The sequence below is a fragment of the Vulpes vulpes genome, chromosome X, assembly GCF_048418805.1.
Source record: "Vulpes vulpes isolate BD-2025 chromosome X, VulVul3, whole genome shotgun sequence".
Taxonomy (NCBI): domain Eukaryota; kingdom Metazoa; phylum Chordata; class Mammalia; order Carnivora; family Canidae; genus Vulpes; species Vulpes vulpes.
In genome coordinates this window covers 103,008,620-103,023,758 of record NC_132796.1, presented here as the reverse complement: position 1 = coordinate 103,023,758, position 15,139 = coordinate 103,008,620, and the positions used below count along the sequence as shown (strand labels likewise).

The 15,139-nt window shown below is 49.7% G+C and overlaps 1 protein-coding gene across 7 annotated transcripts in view; it reads right to left on the bottom strand.

Moving 5' to 3' along the window:
- ZNF75D (zinc finger protein 75D) overlaps positions 1-3,504 on the bottom strand; it is an 86,892-nt gene extending 83,388 nt beyond the window's left edge. For 3 of the 7 annotated variants that reach the window (XR_011998204.1, XM_072743828.1, XM_025989091.2), the window contains exon 1: positions 3,291-3,494. Coding sequence is in view for 1 of the 7 variants with exons in the window: in XM_025989094.2 (XP_025844879.1) it covers positions 3,291-3,326 (36 nt within the window). In the remaining 6 variants the exon portion in view is untranslated. Of the gene's footprint in view, positions 1-3,290 lie in introns of all 7 variants that reach the window. The other 4 variants (XM_072743820.1, XM_025989094.2, XM_072743818.1 and 1 more) reach the window with 4 other exon arrangements.
- Between the last annotated feature and the right edge of the window lie 11,635 nt (positions 3,505-15,139).

Sequence of the window (15,139 nt, the reverse complement as noted above, 5' to 3'; positions counted from 1 at the left end):
AATGTGTTAGGGATGCCTGGATGGCTCAGCAGTTGAGCGTCTGCCTTCAGCTCAGGGTGTGATCCTGGAGTCCTGGGATCCAGTCCCACCCACATCAGGGTCCCTGCATGGAGCCTGCTTCTCCCTCTGCCTATGTCTCTGCCTATGTCTCTGCGTCTCTCTCTCTCTCTCTCTCTGTGTGTGTGTGTTTCTCATGAATAAATTTAAAAAATCTTTTAAAAAATTAAAATGTGTTAGAAGTCAGTAGTCTTTACTATATTCTTAGAGTTGTACATTAACATGGCAATTGAATTCTTGTAATTCCCCTTCACCAACCCTAACATAAGCAGGCAATTATCTATTTTCTATCTCTATATAATTACCTATTGTGGACGTTTCATATAAATGGAATCAAACAATATGTGACCTTTTGTGTCTGGGTTCTTTCAGTAAGCCTGATGTTTTCTTTTTTTTTTTTTTAAGCCTGATGCTTTCAAGCTTCATCCATGTTGTAGCATTTATCAGTACTTCATTGTGATGGAGTATATAAAGATTTTATTTGTTTATTCATAAGAGACACACACAGAGAGAGGCAGAGACATGGGCAGAGGGAGATGCAGGTTCCCTGTGGGAGCCCGATGCTAGACTCAATCCCAGGACCCCGGAACTGACCTCAACCACTGAGGTTGAGGTTCCATCCCCGGAATCTGCCTCAAAGGCAGACACTCAATCACTGAGCCACTCAGGCACCCTGAGATATACTTTTTGAATGTAGGTAAGGCCCAGGGCCACAACCAAAAAAAAATTATTGAGGCATCTTTGGTGCAAAAAATGAGGTTTTATTAAAGTGAGGTGTCAGGACCCTTGGGATGAAAGAGCTGCTGCTCAGAATTTTCAGGAATGCCTAATTATATACTTTAGACTCGAGGGAGGTAATGAAAAAGGGAGAGTATCAAAAGAACTTTCATATAGTAAAGAGGACCTACAAGCTACCCAGAAGCCTTGTCACTGTCAGGTTAAGGTTCTTTTCCCTCTAGTAAAGCATTACAATCTTTAGGAGTTTCCAACTGGAAATTTGGTTATTGAGAAGAAAGCTTTTTTCTCTTGTAAAGTACTAGGACATTTGTAAACTGAGGGAGATGGAGTACTGCAGGAATACAATCACTAGAAGACAACACTTTGTTTTTCTTTCTCTTAGCTTTAGGGTATCCAGGAGTACATGAGGACTGTCACACAGATGCCAGCCAAATGAACATCTGCTTCTAAGAGGTTAACCAAGGCAAAGATGAACATGCGAAAGAAAGGAAGGTAGCCCACACAACCCATGAGATCACATTCCTACTGCTGTGTCCAAGAGCTGTTCTAAGCCTCCTGCATAGGTCAGGTGTCCTAGCATTCACCCAAAGCTAAGATGTGGGGGCTAGTAGGATGCTCTGAGTACAGAGGAGAGGACTGTGGTTTGTGGCTCAGGAGCACTGAATAACTCATCCCAGGTCACACAGAATATGCCAGAGGGTTATGGTGACTGGGCTAGAGTGGATAGCCCTTACAATACTCATGTGTACCAACATCCAAAGGTTCTTAGTGCAACGTCTGGGGCCATGCTGGTGGACACAGAGGTGGTCACGTGCATGTCTGCACAGGTCTCGAGACCTGTACCGCCCCCCACCCATGCCACCAACATGCTCTCCCTCTCTTTGCTCATGCACCTGGAGTTCCCAGCCTCTTCCATGGACGGGGTGAAGCAGAAAATGACTCATGGCTCTTCCTGGCCAATCATGGAAAATGACACTGTTCCCATCCCATGCCTGAGCAAGTTTCTTTTTACAAAGAATGATTTCTGTCCTTGAGTGAGGGCAGCGTGGCAGAGGGAGAGGGAGGAAGAGAATGTCGAGGCAACTCCTGGCTGAGCGGGTACCTGACCTCAGGACCCTGAGTTCAGGACCTGACCTGAAACCAAGAATCCCAAGCTCAACCAACTGACCCACCTAGATATCCCGCTCCATGGCCCACTGCCCACCACGGACCACTGCCCACCCGCCCCGGGAATGTTTCTGAAGGACAGCCAGTGTCTCTCCTTGTACCATCCATCAGCTTCCTCAAATTTCCTCCTGTGGATCGAAGTGCATTGAAGCCAAGGGCTGCTACCTGGACTGGCCCAGCAGAAGCACTCCTGTAAGGTGATTGCACCTAAGATCCCATTCCTAGAAAGCATGTGCAGCCCCCACCCTAGCCAAAATCAACCCTGGCTCCAAGACATCCAGGAAGTGGGCTGCCTTGGGCTGCAGAGTCCCGCTGACAGTGCTAGGCCTAAAAGCAGGCAGGCCTCCCCACAGGGGCCAGAACACTCCAGCATGTCCACCAGGGCTCTGATCATCCAGCTGTCCCTCCATTCGCTCTCCCGCAGAGCAACCTCACTGCACCCCTGCACTCACAGCATCTTCCCCAGAGCTGACTGAGCAAGCCCCTGCACACATGGCTCGAAGATAACCAGGGTGCTTGTAAACACGACACTCAGGGAAAGGTGAGGAGGACATGTCTTGGGAACGTCTAAAGGCCAGTGGCAAATCTACCACCCAGGGCGCGGGTGCAGGCGCGGCACGAGCTCACTCCCCAGCAAGATATCAAACTACTAAAAGGCCCTCAAAGTCCAGGACAAAAAGCAGGATGGCCCCGCCCTGGGCGCCAGGAGCAGCAACATGAGTCAGGCCTGCCAGGGGAAGAGGCTGCTCCTCCGTCCACGGGCACGCCGCACGTCTACTCTGCATGCGACCAATATTCATTCAACCACTCGTTCGTCCCCTTTCCACGCACCCAGGAATTGTCGCTCGCCCAAGCCTCAGGAACCCAGGTACCTTTATTCAGTTGGCCCGCATTCCAGACAATAAAGCGCCCTCCTGTGGCTCAGACAGGTACTGCGTCGGGGCGCACCACTTTGCCAGGCCAGTAGTGCCCGCCCGCCCTGCGGACTCCATCCAGCTCCTTGGCAGGCCCTGAGCCTCCCGCCCCGCCGACTGGGCCCCGCACCAGGCTGACGTGGGTCGGGCCTCCTGCCGCTTCGGAAGCGTCCCCGTTTCCGGTCTGAAGCGCTTCCAGAGCCCAGGGGCTGCCTGGGTGGCACATCCCCCGTTTTTGATCCTAGCGAGGCCTTCTCTGCCGTCTACCCGAGAGGAACCGGAGCGCTGGGGACCCCCTTGGACTCTTCCGCCCAGGTCGCTGATTGTCAAACGTCCCAGTGCACGGAGAATTTCCTGGGAGGCCCTGCACGTCTCTGGGGCCCGACACCCCGACACCCCGACACCCTGACGCACCGCATCTCGCATGAGCTGGACAGTTGGCACTTTCATAAGCTCTCCTGGGCTGATGCCTCTGATCTTGGTCTGGCGGGTCCCAGTGGCCTTGAGCTACCTTCCTACTTTCTTCCCTTGAACACCTGAGCTTCCACCTGGCTAGCCCGGTGCTCTCCTCTCCGCCCTGGGCCGCCAGCAGAGGGCTCGTGGGCGCTGGGGTTGGCCTCGCCACCCAGGGGCGGGCCGGGGCGGGGCCGGGCTGGGCCAGTCCCCGCCCCGCCCCGCCCCGCGGCTGGGCTCCCATTTTTCCCTCAAGGCTGAGCCGGCGCCAGCAGATGCTGTCACTGAGGCCAAGGCCAAGTGGTGCACGCGTTGGTCCCCGGCTGGAGCCCTTGGCGTCCGGACGCCAGACTTGAGGGCTGCTGCTACTTCCCTGGTGGGAGCAGGGCCTAGTGGTGCGTGGGTCCCGGGCAGAGAGGAGACAGCCGCCTGCGATGGGGCCTCCCAACCGCGAGCAGAATCGGGTCGAGGGGGGCGGGAGCCTCTCTGCCCGGACCCATAGAAGCCCTGGCCTCGGATACAGCCCCTCAGGGGCTGGACCTGGGGTAATGGGCTGTGACTTTGATCCCGGGGCACTGCCGCCTGTACCTGCATTTTAATATCTCCCGCCCGCCTGTTCGGTGTGCCAGGCTCCTTGGATGGGGGTAGTTGGGGCGCGTTCAGGGTCCCGAGGTCTAGGAACCTGGCCCTGGCTTCCGGGTTGGGCTCCCAGGAGCCAAAGGGCTCTTCATTGCAACAGCCCAACATTTAGTGCACCCTCAGCCAGGAGCTGCCCCCATCCAAGCCCAGCCCAGCCCAGCCCAGCCCAGCGCTGCCCGATGTCCTCCCACCTGCCCCTGAGTCTTCTACCGCTGGGCCCCAGGGAAAGTGTCAAAGGGCTCCCGGAGCTTTGCCAAGCGTCAGTGACTTCGGCCTGAGATGCGCACCCTGGAACGGGTCCTAGGCCCCTTGGTGTCTGAGCACTTCCTGGCCCTCCTGGCCCAGGAGATACACAACCGGTGTGTTATCTTGTATGGGTTGGTCCCGAAGACTGAAAGCCCTTGGACTCTTACTTGCCGTTTCTTTCTTTCTTTTTTTTTTTACTTATGATAGTCACAGAGAGAGAGAGAGAGAGGCATAGACACCTGCAGAGGGAGAAGCAGGCTCCATGCACCGGGAGCCCGACTTGGGATTTGATCCCGGGTCTCCAGGATTGCGCCCTGGGCCAAAGGCAGGCGCGAAACCGCTGCGCCACCCAGGGATCCCCCTTACTTGCCGTTTCTGTTTTCTTGATTGTCTCAGGGAGACCTGACTTGGGCCAGTGACAGTTTGTGGTTTCGTCCGCCCCTTGGATCCCGCAGACTTTTTTCCCCGGGCGCACCTGTCCCCGCAGGCAGCCAGCGTGCTCCTGAGATTGTCAGGGTGCGCTTCGCTGCGCTCTCTACCAGGATGTCCCGGTGCCCAGAAGGGTGCTCGCGTTCTGCGGGGCTTTGGGATGGCCCAGACGGATCGCTCGGATTGCGGCAAGGGAGTCAGGCTACCAGGGGCAGGCCAGGTAGCCTCTGTCCACGTGCACACTGCCCGTCCTCTGTCCACGCTCCCCCCTAGTGTCATTCGCCCACACGCCCGCCGCCTGTGCATCATCCACGTGCCCATCTTTCTTCCTCGCCCCTGTCCTTTGTCCACGCGCCCCCCCGCCCTGGCACGAGTCCTCTGTCCACGCGCCCGCCACCCATCCTCGGTTCCCGGGTCTACCGCCCGTCCTCCCACCACATGCCCTCCTCCCTTCTGCGTCCCTGCGCACTCCACGCGTCTTCCATCCATGCATGTGCCTCCTCTGCTTCCTCCAGGCACCCGCCTTTCATCCACGCGCCAGTCCTGGTCCACGCGCCCGCCGCCCTTCCTTGGTCCTCTCGCCAGCAGGGAGTCCAGCGGCCCATTTGAAGAGACCAACGCGCCCTCCGGTGTCTCAGAGAGGTACTGCACCCGGGCCGTGCCCTCATTGGCTGAATGTCACTTCCTCTCTGATTGGCTAGGTCGTCCATGCCTTTCTCTGATTGCCTGAGGGGGGCGGTGCCTTCCCTCATTGGCTGGAGGGTTGGTGACACTCTCTGATTTGCAGGGTGGGCGGTGCCTGCCCCTGATTGGCTGGCTGTCCCGTGGCTGTCTCTGATTGGCTCGCTTGCCCGTACCTCCTCTGATTGGCTGGATTGGCTATGGCTCTCTCTGATTGGCTGCATGGGCGGTGCCTGTCTTTCATTGGCTCGCCGGGCTGCGCATTTCCCTGATTGGCTGGCTGCCTCATGCCCCTCTCTGACTGGCTGGCTCGCCCTTGCCTCTCCCTCATTGGCTGACTGGGCCGTGCTGGTCTCTTATTGGCTGGGAGGTCTTAGCCTGTCATTCATGGCTTGCCAAGGCTGCACCTATCTCTCATTGGCTGACTGGGTCATTCCTCTTTTGGATTGGCTGGGTGGCCCTTGCCTGTCCCTCATTGGCTCTCTGACTCTTGCCTTTCTCTGATTGGCTTGCTGGGCTGTAGCACTCTCTGATTGGCTCCGTGGTCTGTTCCTTTCATTCATTGGCTGTCATTGCCATGCCTCTCCCTCATTGGCTGGCTATCCCCGTGCCTCTCGCTGATTGTTTGCTTGGGCATTGCCCGTCCCTGATTGCCTGAGTGGTCAGTGCCCGTCCCTCATTGGCTGGCTACATTGTCCCTCTCCAATTGGCTGTGCGGGCTGTGCCTGTCAATTATTGGCTGGAAGAATCATACCTCTCTCTCATTGGCTGCCTGGTGATGCCTGTCCCTCACTGATTGGCTGCCTGGCCCGTGCCCCTATCTGTTTGGCTGGGTGGAAGATATCTGTTACGCAATGACTGGTTGCGTCCTCCCGTTCATTGGCTGGCTTGGCCCTGCCTCTTTCTCCTTGGCTGGCTGGCCTGTGACTCTCTGGAATTGGCGGGCTGGGCCATGCCTCTCTCTGATAGACTGGATGGGAGTGCCTGGCCCTCATTTGCTGGCTGGCCTCTGCCTCTTGCGGATTGCCTGGCTGCACAGTGCCTCTTTCTAATTGCTTGCGGGGCTTTGCCCCTGTCAGACAGGCTGGCTTGGCAGGGGCTGTGTCTGATTGGCTGGTTGGACGATTCCTGTCCTTCATTGGCTGCTGGTGGTCTGGACCTCTCCCCGATTGGCTGACTTAGACATATCTTTCTCTGATTGGCTGGCCGGGCCGTATTTCCCTGTTGGGCTGGCTACTCCCATGCTTTTCTCTGATTGGCTGGCTGGCCAGTGCCTGTGCCTGATTGGCTGGTTGGGTGGCGCCGTTCGCCACTGGATGGCTGCGCCGTGCCAATGATTTTTAGGCTGGGTCGGCCATGCCCGTCTCTCATTGGCTGGTGGAGCCATGCCTCTCCCTGACTGGCTGGCTCGGCCATGGCTCTTTCTGATTCGCTGGCTGGGTGGTGCCTTTCACTCATTGGCTGGTTGGTCAGTGCCTCTCTATGATTGACTGGGTGGGCGGTGCTTCTCCCGAATTGGCTGGTGGGGCCTTGCCTCTATCTGAGTGGCTGGCTGGCCATGCCTTTTTCTGATTGGCTAGGTGAGTGGTGCCTGTCTCTCACTGGCTGGCTTGCCCACGCCTCTCTCTGGTTGTCAGGCTGTGCCACGTCTCTCCCTGATAGCCAGATGGGCCATGCCTCTCTCTGATTGGTTGTGGTGGGGGGGATTCCTGTCCTTCCTTGACTGACTGGTCCATGCTCCTTTCACATGGGCTGGCAGGCACGTGCCTGTCTCTGATTGGCCGAGTGGGCACTGCTTCTCCCTGCTTGGCTTTCTGGGCAGTGCCTTTCTCTCCTTGGCTGGCTGGGATGTGGCTCTCTCTGAATGGCTGGCTGGGTGGAGCCTGTTCCTCATTGGCTGGCTGAGCTGTGCCTCCTTCTCATTCGTTGGCAGGCCTGCACCTGTTTCTGATTGGCTTGATGGGTGGTGTCTTTCCCTCATTGGCTGGCTGGGCTGTGCCACTCCTTGACTGGCTGGGTGGGCCGTGCCTCTTTGTCATTGGCTGGGTAGGCGGTGCCTGTCGCTCATTGGCTGCCTGGGCCGTACCTCTCTCTCAATGGCTGGCTAGGCTGTGCCTGGGTATCATTGGCTGGTTGTCCTGTGCCTGTGTTTCATTGGCGGGCAGGGCTGTACCTGGTATAGGTATAGGTAACCTCATTTTTGGTTTGGTTGGTGCAGTAGTAGCTTCTAATATTTAAACACAGAACAATCCTGGATCTTTTTTCTCGCATTGATGATAATAATCACATTGTCCTTAAAAAAAAATTATACCGGTGAAGGGTGATTTGTTGTAACTGAATAGGTGCTCTGGTAGAAGGCCCTACAACTTGGAAATAACTTGAATGAGCTTGTAAGAACCTGGAGAAGTTCCTGTCAAAGGTGGAAGCATTTCCATCTCTTAAGAGGTGTGGATTTGCGTACTTCCAGGCAGATACTCCTTTGTCTGTAAGAAAACCAAAACCAAAACCAAGGGAAGTGTCCTTTAGTCTAACAAAATACAAAATGGTCAGTTCCCAACTATCCAGCTCCATCCTGCCCCAGTACCCTCAAGACACAGAGAGAGAGGCATAAACATACGCAGAGGGAGAAGCAGGCTCCCTGCAAGGAGCCGGATGTGGGACTTGATCCCAGGACCCCCAGATCACCACCAGGTGAGCTGAAGGCAGATGCTCAACCACTGAGCCACCCAGGGAGCACCAAAATAAAACCTTTTTCAAAAAAAGTTGGATGGTAGTGACGAAATAAAAATAAATAACCTGCTCAGTGGAGTTATAAGCTGAACTAGCTGAGTTTTTTTATGGACCTCCACTTTCACATGAAACGATGACACACAAACTCTGGTCATCTAGACTTCATTGTCAGATACTTTTCTCAGAAATGACTGGTGTGAGCCTGGAACTTTAAGAGAACCACCTTTGTTCTCAACTGCCATCAACTGTTACAAATGCATCTGAGATATCAGGGAAGATCACAATCAAAAGACGCCCATTAGATTTAGGAACATGGAAGTCCTGCCAACCTTCTTGAAAGACTTCATTGGATCGTGGGGGTGGAATACAGGTTAAGGTCGTTTGAGAAGTGAGTGGGAAAGAAAACGGAGGCAGTGAGAATAGACCCACTCTCAGGAAAAGTTTAACAATGAAGGAGAAAACAGGATAATAGGTGGAGGAGCGGGGAGTAGGGTGAAGGATCATTGTTCTAAACATGTGAAAAGCTTGAGCGTGTATCAATGATGATGGGATGGAGCAAACCCAGAGGGACTGAGTGAAGATACACAAGAGAGAAGGAATCATGGGCAAGATTCAGGAGAAGAGGTTGGGATCTGGGGCTCAGCTGATGATGGGGGTGGTGTGTTCCTGTTGGTTGAGCAGGGGTAGTAGAAGGTTTGAAAAAGGTGGAGAAAGTGTGAACTTGCCATTGCAGGGATTGGGAGAGCAAATGGAGCAGAGAAACACCGTCATCTTGCCTGGCATGGTTGATCCGTTTACCATTTCTATGTTGCTGATTCCCAGACCTGTGCCTCCGGTCCCTGTGTTCCTTCTGACCTCCAGGCCCACATAGCTCATGGACCAGTGGGTATCTACCCTTGCCCATCCTACAGGCGTTTCACTCTGTGCATCCCAAATCAGACTCATAATCCTCTCTCCTAGGCCAGGTCCTCTGTTAGTGTTCCTGATCCTGGTGAATGACACCATCATCTGGCTTGTTTTGTCCTTTTTCTTCACCCTCTGAATTCAATCCATCACCAAATCCAATTGATTCTGTTTTCTTAACGTACCTTAAATCCATTCACCTCATCCCATCCCCTCCTACCGCCCTAGCTCAAGGTGGTATGACCTCGAATCTGGACCATTGCCATATCCTTCTACCTGTCTCCTCAGCTCTATACTCTATTTTCCATAAGCAGAGTGATCTTTCACAACAACAAATATCATGTCACGCTGCTGTTTAAAACCCATCGATACCTTTGCATGTTCCTCCGGGATAAAGAACAAAACTTGCCTTTCTCCATTACTCCCATCCCTCCATCCACCTTCTTTTTAAAAAGATTATTTATTTATTTATTTATTTATTTATTTATTTAGCTATTCATGAGACACAAAGAGGCAGAGACATAGGCAGAAGGAGAAGCAGGCTCCCTGCAGGGAACCCCATGAAAGACTCGATCCCATGATCTTGGGAACATGAGCAGAGCTAAAGGCAGACACTCAACCACTGAGCCACCCAGGTGTCCCAGTCTATTCACTGTTATTACCAAGTAGCATTTGATTGTATGTACACACCACAGCCCTTTTACCCCTTCGGAAGTTGATGGACATTTCTCCTGTTTATAGTTTGCAGCTATTACAAATAAAGCTGCTATGAACGTTTACACACAATTAGCTTTAATAGTATTACTTTCTTGGATATGCTTTGGTCTCCCAGATTAAGTGAGGGCCTCCTGTCCTGCTCTCTCATTTATTCATGTCTTCTGTTTTTTTTTTAAGATTTTAATTATTTATTTATGAGAGACAGAGAGAGAGAGAGAGAAAGAGAGAGAGGGAGAGAGAGAGAGAGAGGCAGAGAGAGAAGCAGGCTCCATGCAGGGAGCCTGACGTGGGACTTGATCCCAGGTCTCCAGGACCACACCCCAGGCTGAAGGCGGCACTAAACCGCTGAGCCACGGGGCTGCCCATGTCTTCTGTTTTTTAAATGTGTTTGCTTAGGAGGAATATGTTGATTTGGAAGAATGACTTTAATAAATCACTCAGAAGGAAGAGAGTGAGACCCACAGTGAGACAAGAAGAATTAATGTCACTCTCTCTTTTTTAAAGATTTTATTTATTTATTTATTTGAGAGAGAGAGAGGGTACACAAGCAGAGTTTGGGGGTCAGAGGGAAATGTAGACTCCCTGCTGAGCAGGGAGCTGGATGTGGGACTCAATCTCAATCCCAGGACCCAAGGATAGTGACCTGAACCAAAGGCAGACATTTAACCAACCGAACCACCCAGGCACCCGGAATTAATTTTTGTCTTCAGTGAGATGGAGATAAGAAGAAGCGGAGAACAAGATCTTTAGATCTGTCTGTTATAATTGACAAATACACAGTATTTGGATCATTTCAAATGTAATGAGATTTTTGTTTGAGATGTTGTTAACAGACAATAAGATCAATTTTAACTAGCCTTTAAAAAAAAGGAAGTGGGGGATCTCTGGGTGGCTCAGTGCTTAAGTGCCTGCCTTCGGCCCAGGGCATGATCCTGGAGTCCTGGGATCAAGTCCCACGTCGGGCTCCCTGCATGGAGCCTGCTTCTCCCTGTGTCTGTGTCTCTGCCTCTCTCTCTCCTTCTCCCGCCCCCCAACCCGGGTCTCTCATGAATAAATAAATAAAATCTTAAAAAAAAAGGAAGTGTCTAGGACTGTGAAGTTTGCTTGTTATGTGGTCCTACCCTTTACACCTTCCTACATGCTTTATCCAAATACCCTCCAGCTATGGGCTCCTACTCACCCTCTTCTCCGTGTATTCTCTCTACCAAAACAACCAAACCTCACCTCCTTTCACTACTCCGATGTGCTCCTCTCTGAGTTCTCTCTCGTCTTCTGTGACTGGCTGCTGGATTTGATCCATGAGCTCGGAACCCAGCAACCCACTGGAGGTGAGAGACCCCCCCCCAGGAGCCTGGCTCAAGTTCCAAGCATACAGAGTCCTGTTTCCAATCCTGCTGGTCCTAAAAATATACCAACTGTTGGCAGGTGGCTAGGCTATTTTCAACCTTGGGGGCCTTAATAATCAAGGGATTCATGCCAGGCCAGGAGGCCAAAAAGCATGCCCATATTGGTGGGCTTCAGATAAAAATAGCTGTCTTGTGGCCTGGCTTCAACTGACTCTCAATGTCTGTGTACTGGATTGCTACTTATTTCTCTTTTCAGGCCCCATCAGTCCCCACTCCCTCTCTAAGCGTAAAGCCAGAACAGTAAATATAGGTACCGGTAGGGTAGGGTGGGAGGCCAGAGAAACTGTTTTTATTTTTCTACTTGTGCAACTCTGTGTGGTTCTCGGTTCACAGAGGAGTTCTGAAATACGTTAGAGCCGCTCTGAGGTGTCTCTCCAGTTTCAGGCTTCTGCATCACGCATGTCTAGAAAGTGGGTCATGGTGTCTGTCTCCGCTGAAGAAATTAAAGTACTATTATTATAATCTGTGTTCTAGAGACAAGGAACCCTGAGGAATGGAGAGGTTGAATAATCTGTGTGAGTAGAAAGTTAACAACTCAGATCTGCTGGACTCCAGAGTTTAGGCTCTTAAGCGCTAGCATTTCCAAACAGGGGGTCTTCAGGTCATCTGCCAGAATTGCATTGGGTGATAGGTCACCTTAAAACCAAGTACATTTGATCCTTGAACAACGCAGATCCACTTATCGCAGATATTTTTTTCCTGATAAACACTGTGTGCCATGCTGGAAATGTATTTTCTCTCTCGTAGGACTTCCTTTCTTTTTTAAAAAAGATTTTATTTCTTTATTCATGAGACACACACAAAGAGAGAGACATAGGCAGAGGGAGAAGCAGGGTCCATTCAGGACCCCAATGTGGGACTCGATTCCGGCTCTCCAGGATCGTGGCCTGGGCAGAAGCTGGTGATAATCTGCTGAGCCACCCCGGCTGCCCTCTCTTAGGACTTTCTTAATGACATTTTCTACTTTCTGGCTAACTTTTTTCTAAGAAGACAATACCTAATACATAGAGCATACAAAATATGTGTTACTCGACCCTTCCTGTTTTCAGGAAAACTTCCCATCAGTAGTAGGCTATTAGCAGTTAAAGTTGGGGGTGTCAAAAGTTACATGTGGATTTTATACTGTACAGGGAATTGGTGCCCCTAGCCCCTGTGTTGTTCAAGGGTCGACGGTTCTGTCATGAAATTTCAGCTTCAAACTTTGCATCTCAATTTCAATTCTAGTAACACAAAGTGTACCATTTTCAATGCTTCGGATACAAGAGAAAATAACAGAGATCTAAGGATAAATGATGCATTTGCTTCAAATCAAGGCAGCTAATATCATACTTAATTCGGAGGCAGTGTTTAAATAAGGCACATACCAATATTCACTTGGGGAAAGTGATTTAGTTTCAGCAAGACAACATGATTCATCAAGTGAATGGTAGTGATTTTGAATTTTATTGATTTTGTGGTGTTGTTTGCATTTAATATGCAAAACTGTTCTGGTTTTATAGTTTTTTCACTATTATAAGCAAAAGGAGGCTGTCTCATTTTTCATTAGCATATATTTAAGTAATATTTTTTTGCCATTTCTTCTTTTTTCTTGTATTTTTTTAGAGTTTGATTTGCCAACATATAGCATAACACCCAGTGCTCATCCCCTCAAGTACTCTCCTCAGTGACCATCACCCAGTCACCCCAACACCCCACCCAGCTCCCTTTCCACTACCCCTTGTTCGTTTCCCAGAGTTAGGTGTCTCTCATTTTCTGTCATCCTCATGGATATTTCCCACTCATTTTCTCCCCTTTCCCCTTTATTCCCTTTCACTATTTTTTATACTCCACAAATGAATGAGACCATATAATGTTTGTCCTACTCCGATTGACTTACTTGAATACGTTCTTTATAGATCTTGGATACTAACCCTTTATCTGATATATCATTTGCAAATAGGACCTATACCCTAAAAACGACAGAACACTTCTGAAAGACATTGAGGAAGACACAAAGAGATGGAAAATATTCCATGCTCATGGATTGGAAGAATTAGTATTGTAAAAATGTCGATGTTACCCAGGGCAAGTTACACATTTAATGTAATCCCTATCAAAATACCATGGACTTTCTTCAGAGAGTTGGAATAAATCATCTTAAGATTTGTGTGGAATCAGAAAATACCCAGAATAGCCAGGGAAGAATTGAAAAAAGAATACCAGAGGCAGGGGCATCACAATGCCAGATTTCAGGTTGTACCACAAAGCTGTGGTCATCAAGACACTGTGATCCTGGCACAAAAACAGACACACATCAATGGAACAGAATAGAGAACCCAGAAATGGGCCCTCAACTCTGTGGTAAACTAATATTTGACAAAGCAGGAAAGACTATCCACTGGAAAAAGGACAGTCTCTTCAATAAATGGTGCTGGGAAAATTGGACAGCCACATGCAAAAGAATGAAACTAGACCACTGTCTTGCACCATACACAAAGATAAACTCAAAATGGATGAAAGATCTCAATGTGAGACAAGATTCCATCAAAATCCTAGAGGAGAACAGAGGCAACACCCTTTTTGAACTCGGCCACAGCAACTTCTTGCAAGATACATCCATGAAGGCAAGAGAAACAAAAGGAAAAATGAAGTATTGGGACTCTATCAAGATAAGAAGCTTCTGCACAGCAAAAGAAACAGTCAACAAAACTAAAAGACAACCTACAGAATGGGAGAAGATATTTGCAAATGACCTATCAGATAAAGGGCTAGTTTCCAAGATCTATAAAGAACGTATTCAACTCCACAGAAAAGAAACAAACAATCCAATCATGAAATGGGCAAAAGACATGAACAGAAATTTCACAGAGGAAGACATAGACATGGCCAACAAGCACATGAGAAAATGCTCCGCATCACTGGCCATCCGGGAAATACAACTCAACAGCACAATGAGATACCACCTCACACCAGTGAGAATGGGGAAAATTAACAAGACAGGAAACCGTGAATGTTGGATAGGATATAGAGAAAGGGGAACCCTCTTGCACTGTTGGTGGGAATGTGAATTGGTGCAGGCACTCTGGAAAACTGTGTGGAGGTTCCTCAAAGAGTTAAAAATAGATCTGCCCTACGACCCAGCAATTGCACTGCTGGGGATTTACCCCAAACATACAGATGCAGTGAAATGCTGGGACACCTGCACCCCGATGTTTCTAGCAGCAATGTCCACAATAGCCAAACTGTGGAAGGAGCCTCAGTGTCCATCGAAAGATGAATGGATAAAGAAGATGTGGTCTATGTATACAATGGAATATTCCTCAGCCATTAGAAACGACAAATACCTACCATTTGCTTCAATGTGGAGGGACACGGAGGGTATTTTGCTGAGTGAAATAAGTCAATTGGAAAAGGACAAACATTATATGGTCTCATTCATTTGGGGAATAGAAAAATTAGTGAAAGGGAATAAAGGGGAAGGAGAGAAAATGAGTGAAAATATCAGTGAGAGTGACAAAAAATGAGAGACACCAAACTCTGGGAAATGAACAAGGGGTAGTGGAAGGGGAAGTGAGCGGGGGGTTCGGGTGACTGGATGATGGGCAATGAGGGGGGCACTTGGAAGGATTAGCACTGGGTGTTATGCTATATGTTCGCAAATTGAACTCCAATAAATAAATTTAAAATACAAAAATAAAAAAATAAAAAAATAAGATCTGTCATTTGCAGAAAGCACCAGGTTGAAGTCTCCCAGCCTAATTGTATTAAAATCTAAGTATGTCTTTACTTTGGTTATTAATTGATTGACATACATGGCAGCTCTCACCTTAGGGGCATAAATATTTATGATTGTTAGGTCCTCTCGTTGGATAGATCCTTTAAGTGTGATATAGTGTCCCTCTTCATATCTTACCACAGTCTTTGGGATAAACCTTAATTTATCTGATAGAAAGATGGCTACCCCTGCTTTCTTTTGAGGACCATTTGAATGGTAAATGGTTCTCCCACCTTTCCTTTTCAGGCTGTAGGTGTCTTTAGGTCTAAAATGAGTCTCTTAAAAAAAATAAATAAAATGAGTCT